The 25,482-nt window shown below is 38.5% G+C and overlaps 1 protein-coding gene across 2 annotated transcripts in view; it reads left to right on the forward strand.

Moving 5' to 3' along the window:
- LOC146484662 (endothelin-converting enzyme 1-like) overlaps positions 1 to 23,488 on the forward strand; it is a 49,796-nt gene extending 26,308 nt beyond the window's left edge. For both annotated transcript variants that reach the window (XM_085104758.1, XM_085104757.1), the window contains exons 8-20: positions 1,540 to 1,682; positions 4,585 to 4,813; positions 5,828 to 5,926; positions 7,440 to 7,517; positions 8,858 to 8,958; positions 11,461 to 11,519; positions 12,921 to 12,972; positions 13,434 to 13,501; positions 15,099 to 15,223; positions 18,278 to 18,343; positions 20,373 to 20,468; positions 21,251 to 21,327; positions 22,579 to 23,488. In XM_085104758.1, coding sequence (XP_084960884.1) covers positions 1,540 to 1,682; positions 4,585 to 4,813; positions 5,828 to 5,926; positions 7,440 to 7,517; positions 8,858 to 8,958; positions 11,461 to 11,519; positions 12,921 to 12,972; positions 13,434 to 13,501; positions 15,099 to 15,223; positions 18,278 to 18,343; positions 20,373 to 20,468; positions 21,251 to 21,327; positions 22,579 to 22,678 — 1,293 coding nt within the window. In that variant the 3' untranslated portion in view covers positions 22,679 to 23,488. The remainder of the gene's footprint in view (positions 1 to 1,539; positions 1,683 to 4,584; positions 4,814 to 5,827; positions 5,927 to 7,439; positions 7,518 to 8,857; positions 8,959 to 11,460; positions 11,520 to 12,920; positions 12,973 to 13,433; positions 13,502 to 15,098; positions 15,224 to 18,277; positions 18,344 to 20,372; positions 20,469 to 21,250; positions 21,328 to 22,578) is intronic.
- The last annotated feature ends 1,994 nt before the right edge of the window (positions 23,489 to 25,482 follow it).

Raw genomic sequence — 25,482 nt, forward strand, 5'->3', positions numbered from 1 at the left:
AAGTGTTAATTTCTACAACTAAAAACGGGTTTATATAATGTACAGTTGTGAATAAATACTGTATATTTAAGAGCCAAACCCAAGTTTATTTATTTTTTCTGGTAATCAACAACTATATCTCCTTCATAGAAATTAAGAACCTAATTACCCTAAATTGCTAATAACTATCCCAAAATACAAGAACCTAATTTGCCAGACTCCAAAAAATGCAGGTTCTTACACGCGGGTTTTTACTGTACTTCTCTTGTATGCTTTTGACCTGTACAGTATAGCGAATGGGAAAAAAATACTTTGTTTGTGTGTTGGGGGGGGGGGGGGGGGGGAAGGGGTACAATCTTTCCTTACGCATTTGGCTAAGCAATATCCTTACCCTGCATTTTCTTAAATAGGAGAAAGATCCTCGTAGTTATCTACGCAACGAAAGCTTAAGCAGTTGCGGAAAGAAAGCCTGAACAAAATTCAGGCTTGAACGGGATTCAAACTCGGTGCACTGCTCAGCCAACTGAGCTATCAAGCCAACTGGGGGCTGGTCATATTGTGAGTTCGTAATTTACCGGTGAAGGATGAATAAATTAACATGAATATATGAAACAAATAGTTGAACTGCGGGTGAAAGATTGAATAGAAGAAAGATCCTCGCAGTCATCTACGCATTTTCTATTGGTTTGCGAGGGAGTGTGTTATACTCCATGGGCAGACGTTGAAAAGCATCAGAGTACCTCGCTTTTAAGGAATCACTATTGTAAACGCTTATTCAAGAGAAGCCAATGTATATTTAATATGTGCCTCTTTTCAGCCAAGTTCGAGAATAATGTAAACCATCAAGATATTGTCGTGTCTAAATAGCGCATGAAAACAGCTCAACATCAAAACTCAAACTCAAAGTTAACGATCGACCTCTGAGCTGTCGAGTGTTAAAAAAACTGAGATCACATGAACAGGCGGAGAACCTAGTTCCAGTCTGAGTTAGCGACAAGCTTCAAGTAATCGGGGTTCTTGTTAACCAGATTCCACTTTCTACACTTATAAACCTCGGCTAGTTTTAGCTCCCTGTCCCTCGCTTGTTTCAGATGACCCGAAGAACAGTGCCTCTTAATGCAAAGGTATTTTTGCCCAGTTTATGGCTATGCAGGAAAAGCAGATTTTAGCAACGGCTATTGGGATGCAAAAAGAGAATTGGGGTATACGTAAGCATGCATTTTTCAGAACAATCAAGCAACAATTAAACCAAATACTTAAAATAGGTAACAATGTATGACATTTTTTACCACGTTGTAGCTCAATTATTACTGAAATATTCGTACTTACGCATACCTCAAATTTTATTTTTGGATTTCAATAGCTCCTACTAAGATCATCTTTCCCTGCGTAGTCATAAACCGCGCAAAAAATACGTTTTGGATTAGTAGGCGCCGTCCTTCAGAAATGAGAGTTTCTCGGACCATCTCGAGATGCGCAGAACGTACACGCGCACCGTATTTAAACGCAGTGATAACCTAATCTCTTATCTTGAAATGGCTCCCGTTTCTTTGTTTGCAGGAAAGCTTCATCCTGAAATTCCTGGAGACTGCGTTTTATAACCAGAGGGTATCTTTCTCTTCTTATGACAAAGTGTTTTACGTTCAAGATAGAGTAGGCAACGCACCCATCTATCAAGGGATTTATAACGCGTATTCTGGAACGTGAGTATTATTTTCCTTAGTCTCATAAATGTATTAGAATCCTACTTTTTATAACAGGGAGATGGAAAATTGATGGACACTGCACCAGTTAGGCTCTTGCCCTTGTCCAGTATAGTAAAGGCTTTCTACATAATCTTGCCGAGTGAAAACTATAAATTGACTTTTATTCTACGAGGGAGCATTCATACCATGCCTTCCCTCTTCCCAAAGAAAATGTTGTTAAAAGTTGAGAATGGAAAAATAGCTTTCTAATTAATCAACCCAGCTGTCGATTGATAGCTTGGAAAATGATTCACGAATGTTCGTGTTTAAATTAAAACATATAGCGGCCAGCCAAGTTCCCCTCTTCCCTGACCATGGCTTCAGTTGTAACCTTAAGAAAAGAGCAGACTCCTCGCTGGAGGATTGAGTGATCAGCATCAAATTTGTCCTTGTAAAAACAATGGTTGTTTAACCCCTGAGGTCATGAGAATTAAGGATATGAACACCAATGGTAAATTTTCTTGATATCTTAAAAATTTCTCCCCAATTTTATAAGAAAAGTATCGGGAAAAGAAAGGAGAATTTGGTCTTTGAAGGGAAGACCTGACTTTGTTCTAGAGCCAGGCCATTGCGGAACGTACCGCAAATGAATAACTATTGGTGCATAACATTTTTACCAGCGTGCGCATGCGTACAAATTTCGCCTGGAAGCCTAGTTTGAAAGAAAATGAATTAGCGGACAAATGTCGGCCCGATTATTAAGATCTGTGGCAGTGCTACAGATGTGTTTGTTCAAATAGAAGAAAGGTCCTCGCAGTTAGTACGCAACTTAAGCCGCAGTTGCGAAAAGGGAAACTGAAAAAAAAAGAAAAATTATTGAAAGGGATTCGAACCCAGGCCGGTGCAGTGCTCTACCAACTGCGCTATCAAGCCAACTGGGAGCCAGCTAGAGCTGCCTTTTCAGGCTTTCTTTTCGAAACTGCTTAAGTTACGTACTAACTGCGAGAATCTTTCTTCTATTTAACAAATCGACGGCAGTTTTCTATGGTCTATACTCTTATAGACCATAAAATGACGTCAAAAATGTTCAAAACTCAAGTGGAACCACGAGCCGCAGGCGAGTGGTTTCACTGCCAAGTTTTGGACATTTTATGGCGTCATTTTATGGTCTATAAGAGTATAGACCATAGAAAACTGCCGTCGATTTGTTTTTTACCATAACATGGAAAAAGTACGAGCGGAATTGGCTATTTTTTTCGTTGAGAAAGCGCGCGCGTTACATCTGACGTCATTTTTATTGTCTGTACTCTTATAGACAATAGCTACGAGCCAATCAGCACGCGGGAATTTGGACAGTTATTGTAAAATTGATCTTTCATCCGCAGTCCAAAGTATATGTGTTATATATTTACATTCACAGATTTTTCGAATATGGCCAATTTGCACCCAGCGTCACATCAACAGAAAAAAAAAAATCGCGGACAAATCGTAACGTGTAAATTGGGTCTTCTAATCGAGCCCGGCATGGTCAATCGATGAAACTGATAAGCGATAACAATCGTAATAATCGATAACAATTAATCGATCACTTTCAGCCCATTCCCGTGTTCTCCTTTCTTATTCTGAGCAACGAATCCAACTTCAACAGCAAATAGGCATTCATGGTACCTTTTAACTACAACCTGGCAAATAGTCAAAACAACTTGACACATATGTCCCAGGTTATTTGTGCAAAATTCTTATAAGTAAAGGTTTATATATTCATAGGCAAGTGAAAATAAACGATAAAACCGAACACCGTTTCGGGGTCGTCATGAATTCATTATCAAGTTCGAAGTAATTAGAAATAAATAAAGTCAATGTCAGAAATAGTTCACCAAAATTAACATAATGAGCAAATTTGTGCAAAAGCCGGGGTAAAAGTAACCACAGACGTACGCGACCGCGAGCGGAACAAAAAAAAAAATTGATCAAAAATTGATTGAAGAACACCAGGGCCCAGTTGCTCGAAGCATGGTTAGCGCTAACCCGGGTTAAATACCATGACAACCTATAGGTTTTAATACCTCTTAACCAATGGTGAGCGCTAACCATGCTTCGAGCAACTCAGCTCAGCTTGACAGCAAACGAAAAGCAGCAATAATCGATGGCAATTAGAGGATTGAAGCTTGTGGTGATGATAATGATGATGATGATGATATAATAATAATAATAATAATAATAATAATAATAATAATATTATTATTATTATTATTATTATTATTATTATTATTATTATTTTTATTATTATTATTATTATTATTGTGGATGTACTCGGAGGTTACTCAAGAGATGCCAGGAAGGCACTTAGAGAGCTAGTGGGGGATAAAAGCAACACAATAGCTCTGCAGATACAGAAGTCAGTCATCACAAGCTCACTCAATATTGCGAGGCGCTTTAAGCTTTTGAAATAATTGACATTAGGCATGGATAGTAAATTGTTTTAGAATTTAATTACTAGGATCTTTATGATTAGGAGTTGGGATTTTAATTGTAAGGACTTTGCTCGTTGCATTGATTGGCTACGGCTGGCCGCCCAATCATTGTTTAGGATATCTGGGTATCCAGAAGTTTTTACTGCCATTATAATAATAAACTTTAATAAATTTAATTTTTTTTAAGCTTGTGATTATTGGTTGGTCTTAGATTGTCCAATAGCAAACAATAGCAATTAACTAATTGTCATCGATTGTTATCAATTAATCGATTGGATTTCCGATGATCGATTGTCATCGATTGATTACGCCGGGTAGTCGAGCAGTTAAATAGGTGCGTAAATTAAGCCTAATTAGCCGTAACATGCTGAATAACGTTTATTTTAAGTCCATAATACAATTCATTAATTAAGTTCATTAATTAAGTAATAATCAACCTTTCCTAGGTCCCAAGAAACTGTCAAGAATTACATGATGTGGCAGGTTGTTTCCCGTTATGTTATGGCAATGCCTCAGCAGTTTGTTGACGCAAAACTTAAATACGCGACGGCTGTGGCTGGAGCACAGGAGTATGAAAGGTGGTCCCTCTGCCTGCAGACAATGATGACTCCAATGGACATGAGTCTGGGAAGGTTGTATGTTGATGCGGATTTTGATGAAAGCACTGTGGACACGGTAAACTGTTTTCTTAAAGATTCCGTATATATAGTATATATTTAAAGGATATTACAAGGCGGCGCAAAGAGATGAATTTTATTTTGGAGTGGTAAGATATTAGTTTTAACACCAGATAATTAAAATTCATATCTTCAAGCCACCGTGTAATTTTCTTTTCATTATCTAGACAAATCTGTCGCTCGTCATTTTTCATCGGCTCTCCGTACCAACAATCGTGCAAAAGCGGGAAATGACGTCATCAATATCCTCACTAGTGAGGATATGGAAAATACTCTACACGGGTCCCGGATGTAGTTTCATATGAATTTTACTAGTGTTGTATATTTTCCAGTAAAACACTCCTGTCTTTATAATAAAGTAAGTTTGAGTGTATATAGGGGAAAATTGAATGCACAGCTTTATTGCAGAAAAGCTGGAGACGATCTTCCGACATCGTTGCTTGTTTAAAGCGCTCTGCCATTTTCTCTCCGACGCACGAAATTACGTATATCGCAGGATATCTGCTTTGTACGGACGACGAATATTGAGTTACGTATTGTTACAATGTGTTGAATGATTATTGGGTGGTCTGGCTTACACATGGTTTCACGTTCCGTCATCAACAACGTGAAAGAACGGCAACAATTTTTCATAGTTCAAACATCGCAATCAATGGACTTGATGTAAAGGGTGCCACCATCGTCATTTGGGTGTAAAAAATTTGTATCTAAACGATGAACCTCAGTTTTGGCATGTTTGAATTTTTTACTATTTATACAAGTAGTTTACTTGAACTTTTTTAGTCTAAATGTATTTTTTTATGACCATTTTAACTATTATACAACTTCTTACAGTTATACAAGTTGCTTACACTCATTGTAATGTCCTGCATAAAACTGTCAAGGCCAGCTTTAATAATAGGTCTTTTTAAAAATATGGCACTCTGCAAACAATTGAGAAATTTCCTTGTGTTGTCGTACACTCCTCTGAAGATTGATGCATGCTACATTTGTTGAATTTTGGGTTTTTTAGGTAAAGGACATGACGAAACGCATTCGTACATCTTTCACTGATAACCTGAAGTCAGAGGATTGGATGGATTCTTCCACGAAATCGGAAGCGAAGGAAAAGGTATGCATGCGGTATATTTTATAAAGTTCAAAATAGACCAAGTGAAAATAAAAACAACTGAAATAACAAACCAAAAAAAAAAAAAAAAGTAAAAATAAATAAATAAAAGAAAGAAAAGAACAATAAAACAACAAACGAGATTGCTTATTGTTGCATGACATTTCGACCCCGTCCACACTGAATAAGAATAAATTTGAAAACGTATCCGGATTAGTGTGTATGGCGCCTTTTCCATTCACAGATCGTTTTCAAAAAGATAAGTAAATAAATAAAATAAATAAATAAAAAAAAGCATCCATTCTCAGTAGTCCAAAGCCCGTTTTAGTGTGAGCAGAAGGCCAAACCTAACCTCGCACCCAGATCTCCCACGGTCACATTTCCAAACCTGCAGTGAGATCTGGGTGCGAGATAAGGCCAAACCATTAGTTTTTGCGCGTTGAATTTTCGCGTTCGCTTTCTTATTTTAGCCGTTCTCTAGCACTATCTGAGAGCCTGGAACACGAAAAACATGGTGTGTACGGGCCTTAAAGGGACAGTGTCACCTATTTGTACTGTTGCTTTGAATGGCCAAAAAACATATTTGAATCGGTGGAATCGTTAAAATAATGGTTCAGGTTTGTTAACAATAATCCTACTAGAGCACAGAAACTAGTATTAGTTATGCGTGGCTGCAGATGGCTGGGATGGAAATGGATTGCAACTTGAAAAAATTGGCCTATTTTTTCAAGTTCTTATTGTGTGTTTTAAAGAAGTGGCTAAAAACTGATTATATAGTTCAGTTCTTCCTTGGAGAAATCCCTTAATGTTTTCTTCCCAGTGTTCTAGGAGTAATTTCGTGTTAGCAAAAAGATCTTTCCTCAAATATTTGAGCAGTTTGACTAAAATACAGCAAAATCGCCGCGACAGTGCTCCTTCAAGGCAGTAACGCAATGAAGTTTTTAGTCTGGGTTGATATTTTCCTATCAGGTCAGAAATTTTTCCTGTCTACGAGTTGTCTATTGACGATAAATTCCACTATTTTAAAATGAAATGTGACCATGTGAAGTTGGCGAGCGATTCGTTGCTCAGAATAAGAAGGAGATCACGGGAATGCGCTGAAAGTGACCAGTGTCTTTAATTTTTGAAATGGTTATGTCAGTAGAAAAACAAAACAAAACGAACTGGAGCCAACGAGCGGAGAGGGGCTTTTCTCTTTTCGTTTATTTCTCCTCGCTCCATTCTCACTGCGCTGTGAGCGCACCCTCTCGATTAACCAGAAAGGGACTGCTTGCAGTCTATCGTTAACGTTTCGCGTGCCCATATATCGCTAAGAGTTTATTCAGGCTTTCTATTGTACGAAAATTTCTTGCTCTATTTGCTTTTTATTTTTGCGTGTTATATTGAAACTGAAGTATTCGCGTTAAAAGATTAATTTCAAAATGAAATGCTCTTTGCTTCTCAAGCCTTTGCTATGTCTTATAGCGCACTAGACAAATTCCTCACCATTTTTATATATTTCGCCATAACTTGACAGGCCAATGCCATAGCCGAAGATGTGGGCTATCCTTCTTTCATCAAAGATGACAGTAAACTTGACGCGCATTATTCAGAGGTGAGTGAATGTTAACTGACAATCTTCAAAAATTCCTCCATATTTTGTAGCGAAAAAGGATACCAAAATATGCTGTTCTGGTTTGTTTTGGTGTTGTGGGATTTAACGATTAATGTCATCTCTCGATAAAAAAAAAGGGAATTTTGTGAGTATAACAAATCATTGCTATTACGCACGAGAAAACTTTGCAATATATGGCAACCTCAAAGAATTGAGTGTCTTTCTAAGAAATATAAAAAGGTATGAATCACACACAAAAACAAACAAACGGAGACTCGGTACGAAATAATAATAATAATAATAATAATAATAATAATAATAATAATAATAATAATAATAATAATAATAATAATAATAATAATAATAAGGAACCCTAGACCCAGCTGTTCAAAGCCCGATTAACCTAATCCTGGATTAAACGTTAACTTTGATTCAAGGTTAAATGATTATTCAACAAATATTCTTCCAAAGAATTTTTAGTTTTAGTTTTGACTTAAACTTTTGTGTGCCATTAGCTTTTGAAATCATTTTTAATAAGAGAGATGAAAACCTCGGTTAATTTTTAAACAGGGATTGGCGTTAATCGATTTTTGAACAACCCGGCTCTGGTCCTATCTTTGTTGACGAAAGTAAGGCAAATTGTATCTCTCCGCCATATCATATTAACGTGGTTCTTAAAGTCCACATACGCACTTCACGTCATCTTTACCACAATACAATTCAAACCGTTTTTAAAAAATATTATTTTGACTGATAAAATCACTCGCAGCAAAAAGAATTAGTTTTTCGGGGTTGCGAAAGTTTGAGGTGACCTGTGCGCGCTATAGAAAACTTAAGGTTTCCTTCCTATTTCAATCCGAATTATTTCTGAGCTCGAGGGAGATGGGAGGGGGGGGGGGGTTGGGGGCTTATTACGACATCCATCATGAAGAACAGATAAACTCGTATTACAGGAGTGCTCAATATATAGAGAATGAGGGATTATGAGGGGCTTCAGCTGTTGACTTGTTTACGTTTCTGTCAGCTAAGATATACAATTATTCCACGAGCGCGCGTTGGATATGACATGATAGATAGCCAACGAGGTTCGTAGCGCCAAGTTGGGTATAATCATCTCATATTAACCAGCGCGAGTGGAATAATTGTTTCATTAAAAACAATCAGGATGTCGCTAGATATGTCGCAAGATCAACCAGAGGACAATTTAATGGTCGCTATTTTTGGGCATGGTAAAATGGCTCATATACCATGGGCGCTAAGCCAGTCAATCCCTGAAATTGCATTATATAGTGATCCAGTTTTTAATAAATTTATTTATATTTTGCTTCCGAAATAACTAGCTGACAGTGGTGGACGATTATTTTGAGAACGTAGTGGAAATGAGCAAGATGTTGATCCAGAAACAGTTTGGAGCATATCAGCGACCAGTTAACAAGGACAAGTAAGTGAGATTTGTGACGTGCGGCCCGTGTAAACTACGTACCAGCAATTGTCGCAGCCATTTTGCGTTGATTGCGATTTTCATGCGACGGGAACGCAGCGATTTTAATGCGATGAAATCTTGGCAACTCGGTGCGTCGATAGGGCATCAAACGAGTTTTTTTTCTCTTCATATTTCACGTGCGCTTCTTCTGACAAGGCACGTGATTTTACAACCGAAGTTCAATGACTAGTAATCACTGTAAAATCGCATCAAAAATCGCGGGTAGCTTATACGGACTACTTACAATCGCAGTTGAATTTGCCTCCAAAAGCATCAAAATTGTGCGAAAACTCGGAATCAGAAAGCCAGGTAAACGTTAAAACCTGTAACTCCTATAGAGTGTTTTCATTCACGTGACTACTGGCTATATTGGTTTAAGGAAACAAACGAAAGTATTTGCATAAAATAGACTTCAATTAATTCCCAGAGGTTTAGTTTGGGACACCAACATGGCCGCCATTTCTTTGTTTTGGGACACCAACATGGCCGCCGTGACGTCATGTGGAAACACTCTATAGCTTTTTTAACTCGTGAATGCGCGTAGCGCAATGAACGAGTTATAGCGATAGCTGACTGTTGACTTGGTTGGTTGGTTGGTTGGTCGGTCGGTCGGTCGGTTTTGTCGTTAACTTTCGGGCGTGCGCAGTGAATGAGTTTTAAATTCAATTAGTGGAAAAAACACGCAAAAATTAATTGTTCACGGCGCATCAGGAAATTCTTATTCAATATGTAGAGAATAATTTGACGATTATTTAGTGCAAGAATGGATCTTTGTGAGATCGGCTTGCCCTACGATAATTTTGTAATTTTAATTCCCAAAAAAACTTCACTTGCCCATCGGGCAAGTGATGGTCAGAATCCACCAGCCCGATCGCAAAATCCAGTAGCCCCGGACTATCGGGGACACGAATTTGCATGATTTTTTTTTAATCGGCGCATCAGAATAATCGGCTTATTCAATCTGTAGAGAATAGTTTAACAATCATTTTTATAGTACAAGAATGGTTATTTTTCGTTACATAATCGGGCAAAGATGTAATTTCTGTTAGCTCCCAAGGTAGTTTCCGTAGCCGTCTAAATTTCAATTACTATGTGTCATCTGCATTCACGAGTTGGCTCACAGGAGCCTTTGATTTTTTGCTAAAAGCGTGCGAATGTTAAAGAAAAATGAATAAAAAACTAATCAACCAATCAAAACGCTTCGTTATTGTAACGCAGTTTCCGCCTGAGTGGTCGCAGTTTGAAGGTTTTTTTTCCAAATATGGTACTTACTAAGGATGATGCTTGCTACAAACGCTGTGAACGCGAGTTACACGTTACTGTCAACTCTCTTGCAGTTTCTTTTTGAATATAATATCCTTAATTCTAAACGTACTCTATCAAAAAGCTAGCATCAGAATTTTGTTTGATAAACCACTTGAAAATTGACCTTTGTTTTTCGAATGTACAGATATCTTGAATGTTTCGTGTAGGGCAGTTTCATCCCGTAGCTCCCCGTGTTTTCCCTTACATCGTCCATTGCGATCATACGCACTGCTCATGCCATTAAATTTTGTTCATGGCTAGTCATTAAGAACACTGTTCACCAAAAACATTTATAATTTGGTGATTAACTTCAAACGCCCTTAGCTTCTTGTCTACTTTGTTAGCTGAGAATAAAAACTAAGGGCAGAACTTTATGGATCAAGAAGTGGAGCTTTTATTGGATCTACAGAGGGTATTACACGGCGGCGAGAAGATATGAATTTTATTGTCGAGCGGTAAAAACAATATTTTACGAACGAGCGCAGCGAGTGAGTAGAATGTTTTAACAGGAGAAAATAACATTCACATCTTCAAGCCATCGAGTAATTTTCATTTTATTATATACATATAGAATACTTCATGGAAATTGTGTCCGTATGGTATTTACGCACGAGTTAGTTTGAATCTGAAAACTCACTCGTTCGATTTCTGATACTTCGCCAACTCGTGCGTAAATACCATACGGACACACTTTCCATGAAGTATTCTGTATATATGGCTCACGCATTGAAAAACATGATACGTGGCTCCTGATTGGACGTATCGTTTTCTCCTCACGTGAAAAATGCGATACGCGACATTTGATTGGTTACTAAGGATGCGTTTCTTTGGGATAATCCTAAAACGGATTTGTGATCTCAGATCATTCGGATTATGTTACATCAAAGGAACCGACGAATCGTTGTCCAGAGTGGATTCGATGCACCAAGATCTGAATGATCTGAGATCACAAATCCGCGTTAGGATTCTCCTAAAGAAAAGCACCTTAAGACTAGCTTGCGAATGAAAATTATTTCGCGCCTTTTTCGTGAGTAAATCTCAGCATCTATATAATAAACACTACTATTCACTGTATGCTGGATCTTAGTTGTTTATGATTAGTTCATACATTCGTATATTATCTGGACATAACCATTTGCTGTATGCTCTCTTCAGGTGGATGATGGGTCCTACAACAATCAATGCATACTACAGCCCCCAGCAAAACAGAATTGGTAGGGTTGAACATGACAAGAAAAACTTGTTTGACGTGCACGTTTTTTTACGGTGACGTTCCAGAAGATGGTGAATTCCTATCTATGTAGCTTCCACCAAGTTTTATTTTAATCGTGCTTACCTGGGCTCTTTGGCCAGCGGTGATCTCCAGGAGAGACGAAGGAATTCCAATCTCGTACCCAGAGTCCTCTGGCTTTTTGGTCAGCGGGTGGTCGCCAGGAGAGACTCCGTGGTACTGGAATTTGGATTTCTGCGGTAAAACAATGCAGGCTGTTACAGAGCAGTCAATCAAAAAATTTAATTTTTTTCGAATTCTCCAGAGCCTAAGGACTCTGGGTACGAGATTAGAGGAATTGAAAAAAATATATATATATTGCCTTTCACGTAACGACTTGCATTGTTTTACCGCAGAAATCCTGCGGTTCATTCGCCGGGCTTAAAATAAACCATTTCATTTATTTCATTGCCCATGTGCCACACATTGACATCCAAATCCTAGCAGTATGTAGAATGTTTGTCCCATGAACCTAATTTAATGGCCTTAGCTCCCACGAGTCTCCTGTAGCTCAGTGGTAGAGCATCCAAACTAGTAATCGGAAGGTCTTAGGTTCGACTTCTGATAGGAGCACTCGGATTCCCTTTCTCCGAGTATATCTGTGTCACTCATTGAATAAATAGTACATCATTCTCATTCTCAATAAAATACCAGTTCTCCAGAGTCTTTTCCTGACGATCAACCGCTGGCCAAAGAGTGTGAGGACTCTGGGTACGAGATTGCATGGACGGGCATTTGACTATAAACGAATTTTTGGGTCAGCAGTCACAAGCTAAGGGATTTCGTAGTTCACGGGAAATTCACGAGTCCGACATTGCACGTGGCCTTCGACAGATCGTGCGAAAACTGCGTTGTTTAAAGTGTGGAACGTTAGTAAGAAAATTAAGAAAGCGGTTTCGGCCGTCACTTTTTAAGGTCTTTGTTTCTAAAGGCGAGTAATGTTGGAATATTGAACTTTAAACTTTGCAAATACTTGTGGATGCAACAGCGGTACGTAAGTGTCGAACGATTGTATTCAGCTTGTTTGTTATTTTTTCTATTTTCTGTCCTGCCAGCTTGGGGAATTCGACCTTACGTGAAGCCCCGACCGGTTGGGCATTTGGCCATGAAAGCTGTTTACGGTTTTCTCCGGGGAAGGGATGATCGCTCTTGGATTTGACTCGTACATAACATTCTCAGCATATAACGCATGCCTTTATTGATACTTGTTTCAGTACTTACGCCCCGGGGGAACAACATATATGTGAAGTGATTGCACGACTACAACTGTACAGAAATTATTGTTGACGATCCTTTTACGTCTTTGTATAAATTACATTTTTATCATTACATTTTTTCTTTGCAGTCATTTTAGCTGGGATTCTGCATTCTCCTTTTTACAAGAAAAAATACCCGAAGTAAGTGACGTGAATCCGCGACCTAATAAGCCAGCTTCGGAGAAAAGACAATGTACAGGGACAAATAACCATGCATATTTTTGAGCTCAGGATGCTGGGTGTAAGCGCGAATCGTAAATTAAAAAAAAAATGACTCTTGGTGTTTTCCAGCACCGCTTTATCGACTGTATGTGCACGCCGTCCTCTTGTTTTACAGTAGAGAAAACGGTAATTCAGTTGTAAAAAACAAACAAGCAAAAACAACAACAACAACAACAACAATAGCAACAGAAATGCGAGGATTTCATGTGTACGCATTGCCGTAGGTTTCCACGTAGATAGACGGTCCAGAAACCAGGTACTCCAAAATGTGATCTAAAGGTTTTGTGACAGATCCGAAACGGACTGGCCCACTGCAATTTGAACTGAACCTTCTTTTTGATGTTTCGAAGACTCACAGTGCAATGTTCTTTTTTTTCCAGATACTTCAACTATGGCTCGTTGGCAATGATTATTGGGCATGAAATTACCCATGGATTTGACAGCACAGGTGATGTTTTAGTTGCCTTCCAACTATATACCTCTTACTAACCTCGATTTCGGACTGTAAGTTACGGACCAAGTATTTTCCCGTTGATTTTCGCGCTTGGGCCGGCATAAATCGACGGGAAAAAATTCGGTCCGTAACTTACAGTACGGATCGAGAAAACGAGGGTAGTAAGATATTTATATCTCTGAGGTAAACGGGCGCGCGGGAAAGGGAACTAGTTGAAGTCAAGTTCAAATTTAGCAGGCCGTACAGTGAAATACGGCCCGCAAAACTGACCAATCAAATCGCGCGGTACTAACTGAGAGATGAACCCCATCACCAGAAAGATCATATAAAAATTAGTAAGTTTACCAAGTTTGGTTATGTTTGAGCGCGTAGTAACCAGGCCTAGATCTGTCAAAGGTCGCCCAAATTCCATACAAATTTCTCTAATTCTGTCCGTGACGAAACATTTTCAACTGCACATGGCTTATAAGGTCGCTAACGAGTCGGAGCACGGTTCCACGGGTATTTTGGGGGCCTTTTGGACATTTTTCATCTCGATAACCGGGATTAAATTTCCCACATGAACAGAAGACAAACTTCGTTTCGCTCACCAGGCCAGGGACCCGTTTCTCGAGGGTCCCGGTAGCTTACCGGGCCCAACAAGTGTCTTTGGTGATAAATGTTTCTTAACAGAAGTCAATTTTGGTTAGCTTTAAATACTAAATTTTAAAATCTTATAATTCTATGAAAACATTGGCACAGTACCATGTCTGTAATCACTGTGTAATCGGCGAAAAAACATTTAAAAATATTCTCATCGGGCCCGGTAAGTTACCGGGACTTTCGAGAAACGGGTCCCCGGTTTCCGGGATTATATGCAGAGGTCCCTAGACTCGAACTTGTTGGTCACTCCAACCTAAAGTATATTTCCTTTTTTCACGTCTTCCGCACATATGACGGTCCTAGCTATTTCTCGAAATGCTACCGAAGATGGCAGAATTTCACGCCAATTTTTTATTCCTCACTCCTGTTGTGCGTCAATGGCGGACCTAAGAGCCTTCAGATCTGTTGGACTCATTTAATCATAATAATGTCTTTATTTCATTTGCTAAATGTTCTTCACCAAGCATGGCATAAGAGGACGTTTAATAATATTGACAAATATGTGGCATAAAACAATAAAATCGAAAGCGAATACGCGGTTTAAAATAAATAAACTAACGTCAGGTTGTTTCAGGATGTCCAATCTTTTATTTCTTTGTCGAACCGTTTCTGCTAACTTCCGATACTTTGTATGTGTGTTTTTTCTTTGTTTTTCTTTTGTTTTGTTCCATCGTGACGTGGAAACGTATTCTTTTTCTAATATACATTATATTTTAAACAGCATAAATTCTCTAGATGAGCCCTTTGTGCTCTTAGAGTAAATGTTGAAATAAATATTGTTTATAAATCAATCAATCAATCAATCAATCAATCAATCAATCAATCAATCAATCAATCAAGATTAATTACAAAAACCCACCAACAACAACAGGACTGTTGTTGTTGTTGTTGTTTGAAAATATTAATGAGCTTCTTAAATGATGTATGGCATTTTTTTGTTTTGTTTTAGGCCGTCTGTTTGATAAAAATGGAAATGCGAGGGATTGGTGGTCAATTGACTCGACCCTGAACTTTCAAAGCAGATCCAATTGTCTTGTCACTCAATACGGCAACTACGAAGTGTTTGGAGAATATGTAAGTAACACCATGCAATAGATTGGTAACCTCCCCCCCCCCCCCCCCCCCCCCCCCTTGTTCCCCTTCATATTGTACTGTTGTTGAAGGTTTTTAGTTATACCTTTTTGGTACGCCTCGGCGGCATTTAGGCGAGTTTGATCGAGCCATGGTTCCTATTTTGGCGAGACGCAGTCGAGACCAAACGAGTGAGCAAAGTTGACAAATCGTGGTAGCAAAATATGGATAAAAACCCTTCTCTTCAAACCTATTATCGGCATGGTTTCAGTCTGAATGTTTCAGTACTTGTCGGCAAAAGATCGCGCAGTTGGCGAGCGCCCTCCAGTTTAGTTTTGGCGGGAAAAAATGTTTACTCTTTTAACGACCGAAAAACACCAGCTAAATCTTAAATTACGAGGTTTCTGTTTTCTTGGTAAAACCTCTTTTCAGTTTATCGTACGGTAACATGACTTTACTTGAGAGTCACCATGATATCGTGCGATATCAGGTCAGTGTCTTGATATCGTAGGATATCCGGCAGAACGTTGTATACTTATCCTTGTAAACAGAGTTGTGCATCGTACAATTATTTACTTGCTTTGATTTTGCTTTACCAAATTATTGGCTTAAAAGATATCTTATTACCCAGTATCTGGAAATGAAACGAAAAGAAAACGTTAATGGCTTAAGAGTTAATAGAAGAAGATGTTTCGATTTGACACCCGTAAAAGACTCTATGAAGCGTTTATTACGCCACACTTCAATTATTGCTCAGAATCTTGGCATTTTTGCAGTAAGCGAGCTACAGAAAAAATTGAGAAACTAAACGAGCAATCACTTCGATTTGTTTGGCGTGGTTGGAGCCCCATAACTAAGAGATTTTGGTAAACCCATCAGAGCGAGAAATTTTGGTTTGGTTATGACGTCACTTCCGTCCGACGACCGACCGACCGTACGTACTTACGCTGCTCTATGTAAGCCAATGTGAAATGAGACACTCAAATCCTGTGTTGCAAACCAGGTTTTTTTCGGCGGAAAAATGCATAGCCAACTGCGCTGCCGGCGCGTTTGTTTGGCGGGAAATTGCATCGCTAGCTGCGTTTGAGAAAAATAATAATGATTTTGAAGACGACTTGTACGACAAAACACAAAGTCAATTTATGAATAAGTCTACAAACATGAAAAGCAAAGAAAGGGAGATAGAAAGAGATCGCGAAAACAGGCGACAAAGAAGCGAAGTTAGACGTGAAAGAGAGCGATTGAGAGCGGTAGCAAACAGACGAAACATGAGTGACGAACAAAGAGAGAAAGAACAGGAAAGGGTGCCGGAAAAAACCTGTGTTGCAGCACAGGGTTTGAGTATCTCATTTCACATTGGCTTACAAAGATGAACGTACGTACAACGTGAAATAAGAAATCTCAAACCCTTTGCTGCAACCCGGGGTTTTTTTTTCAGCGGGAAAATGCATGGTCAACTGCACTGCCGGCCGCGTTTGTGTGGCGGGAAGTTGCATAACATTCATTCGCTTGTTTTTGTGAATTTTTCAAAGATCGTTGTTTAGTTTATTTCTGTACTAATTGCTATGAATTATTTGTTACTCAAGGATTTATTTGAGGTCTGTTTTTTGGTTAGTGTGTCCATTTTCTCTGAGGTTTATCACGTACGGCCTTCTTTCTTGATAAGCAAAATTTACTAGACGGTGACAGCGTCGGTAGCGCGCGTTGACTGTTCACAAACCGGTTCGCCTCGATCATCTTAAAAAGACTAAAAAGAATATTAAAAACAGAAATATCATTTGGAGTCCATTTAAATTCCGCTTTTATAACACAGAGGGCAAAATGTTCTTAAAACTATCAAGGAACTTCGTAAAACAGTCAGTAAACACTCACTGAAGGCGCAAGCAAACCAACAAATTATTTAATTTTTCCGTATTTAGCGTACAAAACAAACAAAACCGACGAGAACAGTTCCCATCCCATTATACACATGTAATTAAGAGAGAATACAAGTTTAATTCAGGAGCAAACTAACAACGATAAAACCAAATGTTAGGCATCAGTTAATTATTCACCTGCGCTGTGAAGCTTCCTACCGCTTGCGAATCACACGAACATATATCGATAAAAATAGCAAACGGTGGATCCAAAGAAGGAACCTGCGGAGTAATCTCTTCCTGCTCCTTCCTCCCATCAAAAGGACACTTTCATGCTCGGTTATCGTTCGTTGAAAGCACTTGGACGCCATGACCGATTTCAGTTTCTCAACCAAACAAATTAAAATCAATCCGATCCAAGTCTTTAGCTTTTGACACAAATAATATTTTGCTGTTTCTTGTAAGAGACACGAAAATTAACCTTTAGGAATTTCCTTCCTAGCTGCAGCACTTGATTTCCATGTATTTGTGGTACAAACAACCCGGCTTAAGGATTCGAACTTCCAAAGAACCTCAAAGAACTTGTTTGTTTTTTTGGACACAAAATGCAGAAACCAACAAAATGTAAAACTGTCGTGCTGAGCCAATCAGGAGTGAGTTTTTTCGCCGCTCGACCAATCAGGAGTAAGTAATTTTGCCCTCGGTGAAAGGAAAATTACGAAAAACTGCCCTCCGGTTACAACAAATCAGCATTATATGTTCAGCCCTCTGTGTTACATTGTTATTGTTGATGAGCAGTTTGTTGCATTAATTTTGCATTAAAAATATATATAACTGCAGAATGGACGAGGAACTGATAATGTTATTACGTTCATACAATAAGCAGACTTCTATAAATGTTTATTAAAAATAGGAATTGTGGAGCTCCGCTTTTAGGCTTGGCTAAATATATCTATTATTGTGTTGAAAATGATGTATTAATCAGTAAATGACACAGTCATACTCGGAAAAAAATCCGAGTGCTCCTATCAGGCGTCAAACCTAAGACCTTCCGATTACTAGTTCGGATGCTCTACCACTGAGCTACAGGAGACGCGTGGGAGCTAAGGCCTTTAAACTAGGTTCATGGGACAAACATCCTGCATACTGCTACGATATAATTGGGTGGATGACAATATTGTGTTGTTCGTCTTAATTGCAGATCAATGGCGTACAGACCTTGAACGAAAACATTGCTGACAACGGAGGGATAAAGCTGGCATATGATGTGAGCTAATTGTTTTTCTATACCTGCATTTATCGTTTGCAGTGTCTTGACGCGACACACCTAGACTGAAACTGCTTCTCCAGAGAGAGATGAAGCAAAAGCAACAGGCAAAAGCAGCTTAGAAATGACCAGGCTAAAAAATATAGATCTTATTTGTTAGTTATTTGTACTGCAAAGAACCGCTTTGGTTATTCGTACAGGAAAATAAATAAATAAATTAATTAATTAATAATAAAAATAATAGTAATAATAATAATAATAATAATAATAATAATAATAATAATGATAATAATAATAATAACGGTTTTCCTCTAGCGTACGCACATCTTGCTTCAGATTTTCCTGGCTCGTAGTTTTTTTTTTGCCACTGCTACCAGAGATTTCGCGTTTCACTTTAATACGTTTAGCAAGCGCATTTCAATAGCTTTGCATTTGGAATAGAATACATTATAAGGTAGTCACAATAGCTTTGAGATTTTAAAAGGAATATTTAATCAACTCGTATCGGGACACAAGAAGTGAACATTCTCGGTTGTGTTAACGACCGTAGTGATTTGTGTGTCACCGCTCGATATTTTACTTGTTTTCGCTTTTGCTGCTTCATATTTAGCTGTTTATCTTATGTAATTTTCGCTTATAATCATTCGTTTTCATTGCAAAACAGCATAGGGTTTTCAAACAAAGAGTTCTTATTTTAATTTATTCTAGTTAACAGCTGGCTTGTGCACGTGTAAGAGTTCATTGTGCGTGGCTCATGTACTTTGCTCGATCACGCGAGTCCTTAACCTTTGTGCTGTAATCTTACGAGTCAGCAATTCTTTTGATGTATGCTTAGTTTCTGCAATCAAAGTTCAGTTTCCTTTGTTACGGATATAGTCCGGAAAAGTACTCTCCTTATAAGGAACTCTCAACAATTAAGCGCACGTGAAAGTTATATGTTCTTAAGTAACAGTTTCTACTTTGTGCTCGTGATATCACGTTGAGATTGCACCATCCAAGGCGACGTAAACAAAAGAAAGTACTTTAACCTTTTGTAATCAGTAAGTATATAAGCGCAAGGCTTACAATTGTAAATCGGTCACATCGTGGTTACATTCAAGATAACGTCCTGTTTACATCGAGGTTAGAAACGCAGTGCTGAATAAACCTATGCTGGACTGAAGAAGATTGTCTATTCTCTGCTGTTCGTCGAGTTCCAGTTGGCTAGATCCCTGTACCTAAGAGTTGTGACGAGCTCTGTCTTGCTAGCGAGCGAGTGCTCTCAAGCTAATTCCCCCCGATATTTTCAAGTCGCCGTTGAAGTTCAATTTGTCTCTCCTGTGCGCTCAAGCAAGGAAAAACCCGTCGTCACACTACTAATCAGAAAGCTTACCCTGGATAATAATTATTTTTTTTAGATCTTTTGCTGTGTAGTATCACTGTATATTTTTACTCGTTGCTTGTTTGTGAAATATAACACAACTCGTACAATTATACAGCGAATACTGTACACCAAAACATCTAAAAGGGTACATCTAGTCAAGGATTAGGCGTTTTCTTTCGACCCCGTCGTTTATTCGGGTCCTGCAGGATCTCGCGGCGGACTTTTACTGGAGGTCACAGCTACGGCTGTTTGCGACACTAAAGCCTGGTTTTCACTAGCGACGCACGCACAAGTGCAAGTATAGGAATGCTTATTTTACTATGAAACAGCCTCGACGCAAGCACAAGGATCAAAATTTTTCCTTTAATTGTGCTTGTGCTTGAGTAGCGTTCGTTTTCACTTGACACAAAGCTCTAATGCTTAGTGTTTGTGCTTGTGCCTGTGCTTGCGTCGCTAGTGAAAACCAGGCTTAATTTTCCGATTGTGACCGCCTTATTACCAAAGGGCCATGCGCAGTAAGTATAACCTAACGGGACATGCGCAGCAGACATTGACTCCGCGTGTTTCACTTTCACTTTAAAAGGGGAATTGAAATGAATGTTGCTTCTCCTTTGAATTGTTCCTGAAGCTTTGAATTCTCAGTCTTGATCTTCCTTTCTCATTTAGGCCTACAAGTCTTGGGTGGATGACAATGGAAAGGAAGGCCAGTTACCTGATCTTGGTTTGAGCGTTGATCAACTTTTCTTCATAGGATTTGCCATGGTGTGTTGTGCACAATTTCTCAAACTAGTTACCTCTCGTAAATTCAAAACTAGATTTATTCGTGGCAGGATACCAAAGGTGTATTGGGTTTCAGGCCAAAATAAGAAACAGAAATAAATAATAATAATAATAATAATAATAATAATAGATAAAATAAATAAAGAAGAGTCTGAGCAGAATAATTGTTTTATTATTCAACACATTGATAACAAAGCACAGTTATATTGTAGAAGAGCTGGAGACGATCTTTATTTTGCCATTTCCTCCTCGACACACGAAATTACGCATATCACAGGATATCTTTTGTGTACAGACGACGAATATTGAGTGGACCATGACCATATTTGGGCAGTGTTGCAATGTGTTGAACAATTAATCAGGGGTATTTGCACACACGGTCTTGAAACTTCGACATGTCTTCGTCGTTGTCGACGTTTATGTAATGTTTAAAACACGACCAGCAGTGTTTTATTGGGATTTAAAACCACGAGGCCCAGCCGAGTGGTTTCAGACCCGATAAAACACGTGCTGCGAGATTTTTGAATGGTTTCAAAAACATTCCTGGAAGTGTGTGTCAAGAGAGTTCATGAACGTTAGAAATTAGCATACGAGAAAAACATTGAACACCTCATACTAATAAGGAGGAGGTTTTATCGGGTCTTAAAACCACTGCACGTGATGTTTTATTGACCATTTGTGAGGTTAATGGGTTTTTGAATTATTAATGAGTTTCTGAAAAGCTTGTTTTTGTAACCTTTATGCTTTTTCTCTATTTTTTGTAGCCATGGTGCAGTGTCTACAAAAAGGAAGCGGCACTTTTTCAGCTGAAGAATGATGTACACTCGTATAATAAATACAGGTAAAATATCGCCCAACCCCAAAACATGAAGCATTTCTCAGTCATAGGTTTTCTATGGAGACCAACTGATCTACAATCAAGGACAGAAGGTCTTAGGACAAATCTTGCAAAGTATACTATTATAAACCTCTAAATTTTAGTGTGACGTATCTAAAGAAGCCATGTTATCTTTTTACAACGCATTTTACTCCCCCACTCCCTCCCCCCATACAATGCTGAAGACCCACAAGGCATTTTTCTTACACAGACTAAACATTGTACATGGGTGGGGTTCGGTTACCAGATATTTTAGGTTCTCGCTTACCGTGTTTATGTCGCGTGCTTACGAAGACATCGTAAATTTGACATCGAATTTGTCCCACCCTTTTGTCCTTGATTGTAGATTATCCAATGTCGACACTTATAGTATTTTTTTTATTTTTATTTTTATTAGCTTAAGACAATACAACATTCACAGCACTACGCACTACAGTAAAAACCCGCATATAAGAACCTAGAATTTTCGAGGTCAGGCTGAACAGGTTCTTATATTTTAGGGTAGTTTTTCACAATTCAGGCTGATTAGGTTCTTAATAGGTTCTTATTTTTCAGGGGTTGTTGTAGTGTGACCATTGGCAGAAATATTGTACTACTAATACAAAATGCTTTAGCACTAGTGAAATCTAGTGAAAATCCAAACAAATGTCAATCAAAGAAAACATATACACAATAACTTTTGTCAGAAGTTTCTCACACTTATAGTATGTAAATGTCAACGGTTTCACTTGTTATGAAGTGCGCTCATAGGCTCCTGGTGGGCTTTCGTGTTGTTTAACGAGTTTTCTCGTGGAAGAATTTTTTGCCGTGGAATGCTCGTGTAAAGCATGTTTTGTCTCGAGATGGCGGGGTGGGCCAGATTCACGAAGGTTTCCAGAGGCAAAATGTATCATAAGTCTGTATCCTGTATTCTAGTATATAATTGGATAAACAATAGGCTATTGTCATTTATAACAAAAGGCTATTGTTCAGAAACAATACTTAGGATATATCTTAACTTTGGAGGGCTTCGTGAATCTGGTGCCAGGAGAGCACGCATTTCAGGAAGCATTAGACAATATAGATTAGACAACATTACTCTAGGAAGAGGTTATAAATAAAGGTCTTCTGTTTTTAAGTAAAAGTCAGCAAATAACCTGAAGCCAAGCCACTATCTTTCGTTTTATTTATTTATTTATTTATTTATTTATTTATTTATTTATTTATTTATTACAGGGTTATCGGTTCGCTGTCCAACTTTAAGAGGTTTTCAAAGGCCTTTAGTTGCTCAAGCGGAAAAGCGATGAACCCTGACGAGAAGTGCGCCGTGTGGTGATCATGTGATAATTTCATCCTGTTCCAACCTTTACGTTGTATCCGATTCAATGACCGCAATCAGTATTGTTATTAGAGAGATTTAGAATCGTGTTTACGTTAAACGGCAAACGCGAGATTCGCGTTTATGTTTTCTTGAAAAAAATGAGTACGTAGATGAGAATAGTGCAAACTAATTCTGGCCTTTGATGCTGACGCAAACTTTGAACTACTCAATTTTACCTCGAAACTGAAAACATGTAGGATCACCAAGGTCACGTGGTCATTTCCGCCGTTTGCCGTAAACACAACTCTAATTCTCGCTATTGTTGTTGTTTTAGTTAGAAACGCGTTGATTTTATTCAGTAGGGATTATGGTGTTATTTTTTAAGTCACATTTCGGGTTATGACATTTTAGAACCAATTGGAATGGCATGTAGTAAATAATAGTTACTGTTAAAATAATTAGTGAATAGGAATTTTTGGAAAATAATTTCGTAGTATTTGGTGCGATTTGATGAGTGAGATAATTTTTGTCACAGTTTTGTAAGTATTTTAATAGCATTGGTATAATGTTTAGTCATGGTGTAAGGTAGTTTGCAAATAACGAGAGTACTATTTTTTCTAAGCTAGTAGCAGCAAGTCCCAGTTACTATTTCTATTGAAGAAAATAAGGCGGATTTTGTTAATTATCTGCTATTGCTGTTGTAATGTTATTTGTAAAAGTAAGCATTATTTCCTAAAAGTAAGCACTATTTGTAAAAGTAGGCATTATTATTATAAGGTTATATGCTTTCGTCTTTAGCTTACTAAAAATATTTTGTTTACGGTTGTACTGCGTTTTTTATTTTTTGTTTATTTTGACAATCAATAAGAGGCTGCTGTACCTTATTGAATTTCCTAGTTTGTACATGAGGCTCTCCACCTCCTCAAATTCTCTATCTTCGTAAGCAAACTGTGCAAGAGTTGTTTTTCATGGTTTTGAAGAGGTGACGTCTTCTAAGGGGCTGTTTACTTGTAGGGAGGAAGATTCTACAAGGCGGGTCATCCTAGTGCTATATGTTTTCTATTAATTTTACATGCAAAAATTATACTTGGCCCTAGCGCCAGGATCGTTCTAGCAATAGGATCTTTCTAGCTGAGACCAAATTCAACCAATCAGAATGCATTATTTGATCAGTAGTTGTCGCACCCACGAACATCAGTGTGGATCGAGAGGTTGGCCTGTTGAAAATTTCGCCGTTAACGAAGTCTGTGATATTTTTCCCGGTTGAAATTCGTTTTGTAGTTAGAGGAACAAATTGGCTTAGTGCTGGTTAGGTTACTTTTCAAGCTAAAGCGTTTATTCGCGTCAGTGTAGGCATTTCAAATTGAAGGTGACGATCTCGCGCCTGCCGTCATGTTGTTTTAACGAAACTGCCTTGTGCATCACTGTGCATCCAACAAGAAGCATCTACGACTGCTACTAGACAGGTAAAAGTTGCTCAATTACTGTCTTCAGTGATAGTTTTTAGGAAAGAAGCAAGTTTGAATGCCCATTTCAGTGCGACTGTAAGTCAAGATCACGTTCGGGAGATTTTACTCGATCGTAACCAGAACTAAATGCCGGACCGATTCCACCTTTTACCCAGCACCCTTTGTGGGATCCTAGCACCATGTTATCTACCTTCACTCGGAAGGTCTTTGTACTAGGGACAAAAATATAATAATAATAATGAAAAAACTTTTAAAAAAAACATGGAGGCGTCCAAGCGTTCAGCTGCTGAAGCCCGACAATTTTTCGTCTTGCTTTCCTTCTTCACTTTGTAACCACCCCGACCGAAATTTCTGCATGTAGTCCAAACGAAAAGTTTTGTCGCCTACTAGGATCTTCCTGGTACGGTACTGGAATCTTTCTCCATGTAAACAGGGCGTAAGTTGGTTTCCATACGATGGCCAATGATCACTAACAAAGCTTATAAATGATTGGATCATATAGAATCTTAACAAGCGCGTCGACTCGTCGATGCTTGAAAGAGTTTTTATCGCGAGGCAGGCGTAATCTACGTATGGGTCAGCTGAAATAATCATATTTCTATTAAAAATCGCGCGCGCTACACACGACCTGGAATTGAAAAATCGCGCGAACTAGAAGAAAAAACCCTAAGCAAACACTTGCTTTGTGCGCGGGATTCTATCTTGTTTGTTTGTTTGTTTTTTGTTTTTACATGCAAGCGATGTCCAGTATGCAACTTAAAATACAGACGTTTGGGAGAAAGTTGTCCCGAGTAGGACTTTCTGTAAATGAAAAAGCATCTTTTTGGATAGCATTAGATTTACTGGGTAACTTTTTTTATATTGCCAGAGAATTTACGGTGGCTGGCACCGGTTTCTAGCTAGCCTAGAAAAGCCAAGTAAATGGGCCCTTGATGACGCAAAAGTTTAGATAAGATTCTACAGGCTAAGTAGACTTAAATACCTCAGTTTTTTTTCTGTTTTCAAGTAAGCTTATAGTCAAACCGCTCCTTCAGTACGATTTTGGTCGCCATCCAATCTCGTACCCAGGGTCCTCAGGCTCTTTGGCCAGCGGTTGGTCCGGCCAGGAGAGACTCTGGAGATCTGGAATTTTATTATCGCTGGATTTTTGCGCTATTCCCTCGCTGGCGATGTCGTGTTTTATTTATTTTTTGTCAAAAATTACTTAGTACTTATACCTTGACGGATCAATACTACCACTCTTTATCAATTGATTTAATTGTAATGGTATCAAGCAAATGCCTTATCATTGGTGAATAAGTTACGGTCGTTTTCTTGACATTGTAGGTTGCCAGAGCAACATTATAACAT

The sequence above is a fragment of the Pavona decussata genome, unplaced genomic scaffold, assembly GCF_977016875.1.
Source record: "Pavona decussata unplaced genomic scaffold, jaPavDecu1.1 SCAFFOLD_32, whole genome shotgun sequence".
Lineage (NCBI taxonomy): Eukaryota > Metazoa > Cnidaria > Anthozoa > Scleractinia > Agariciidae > Pavona > Pavona decussata.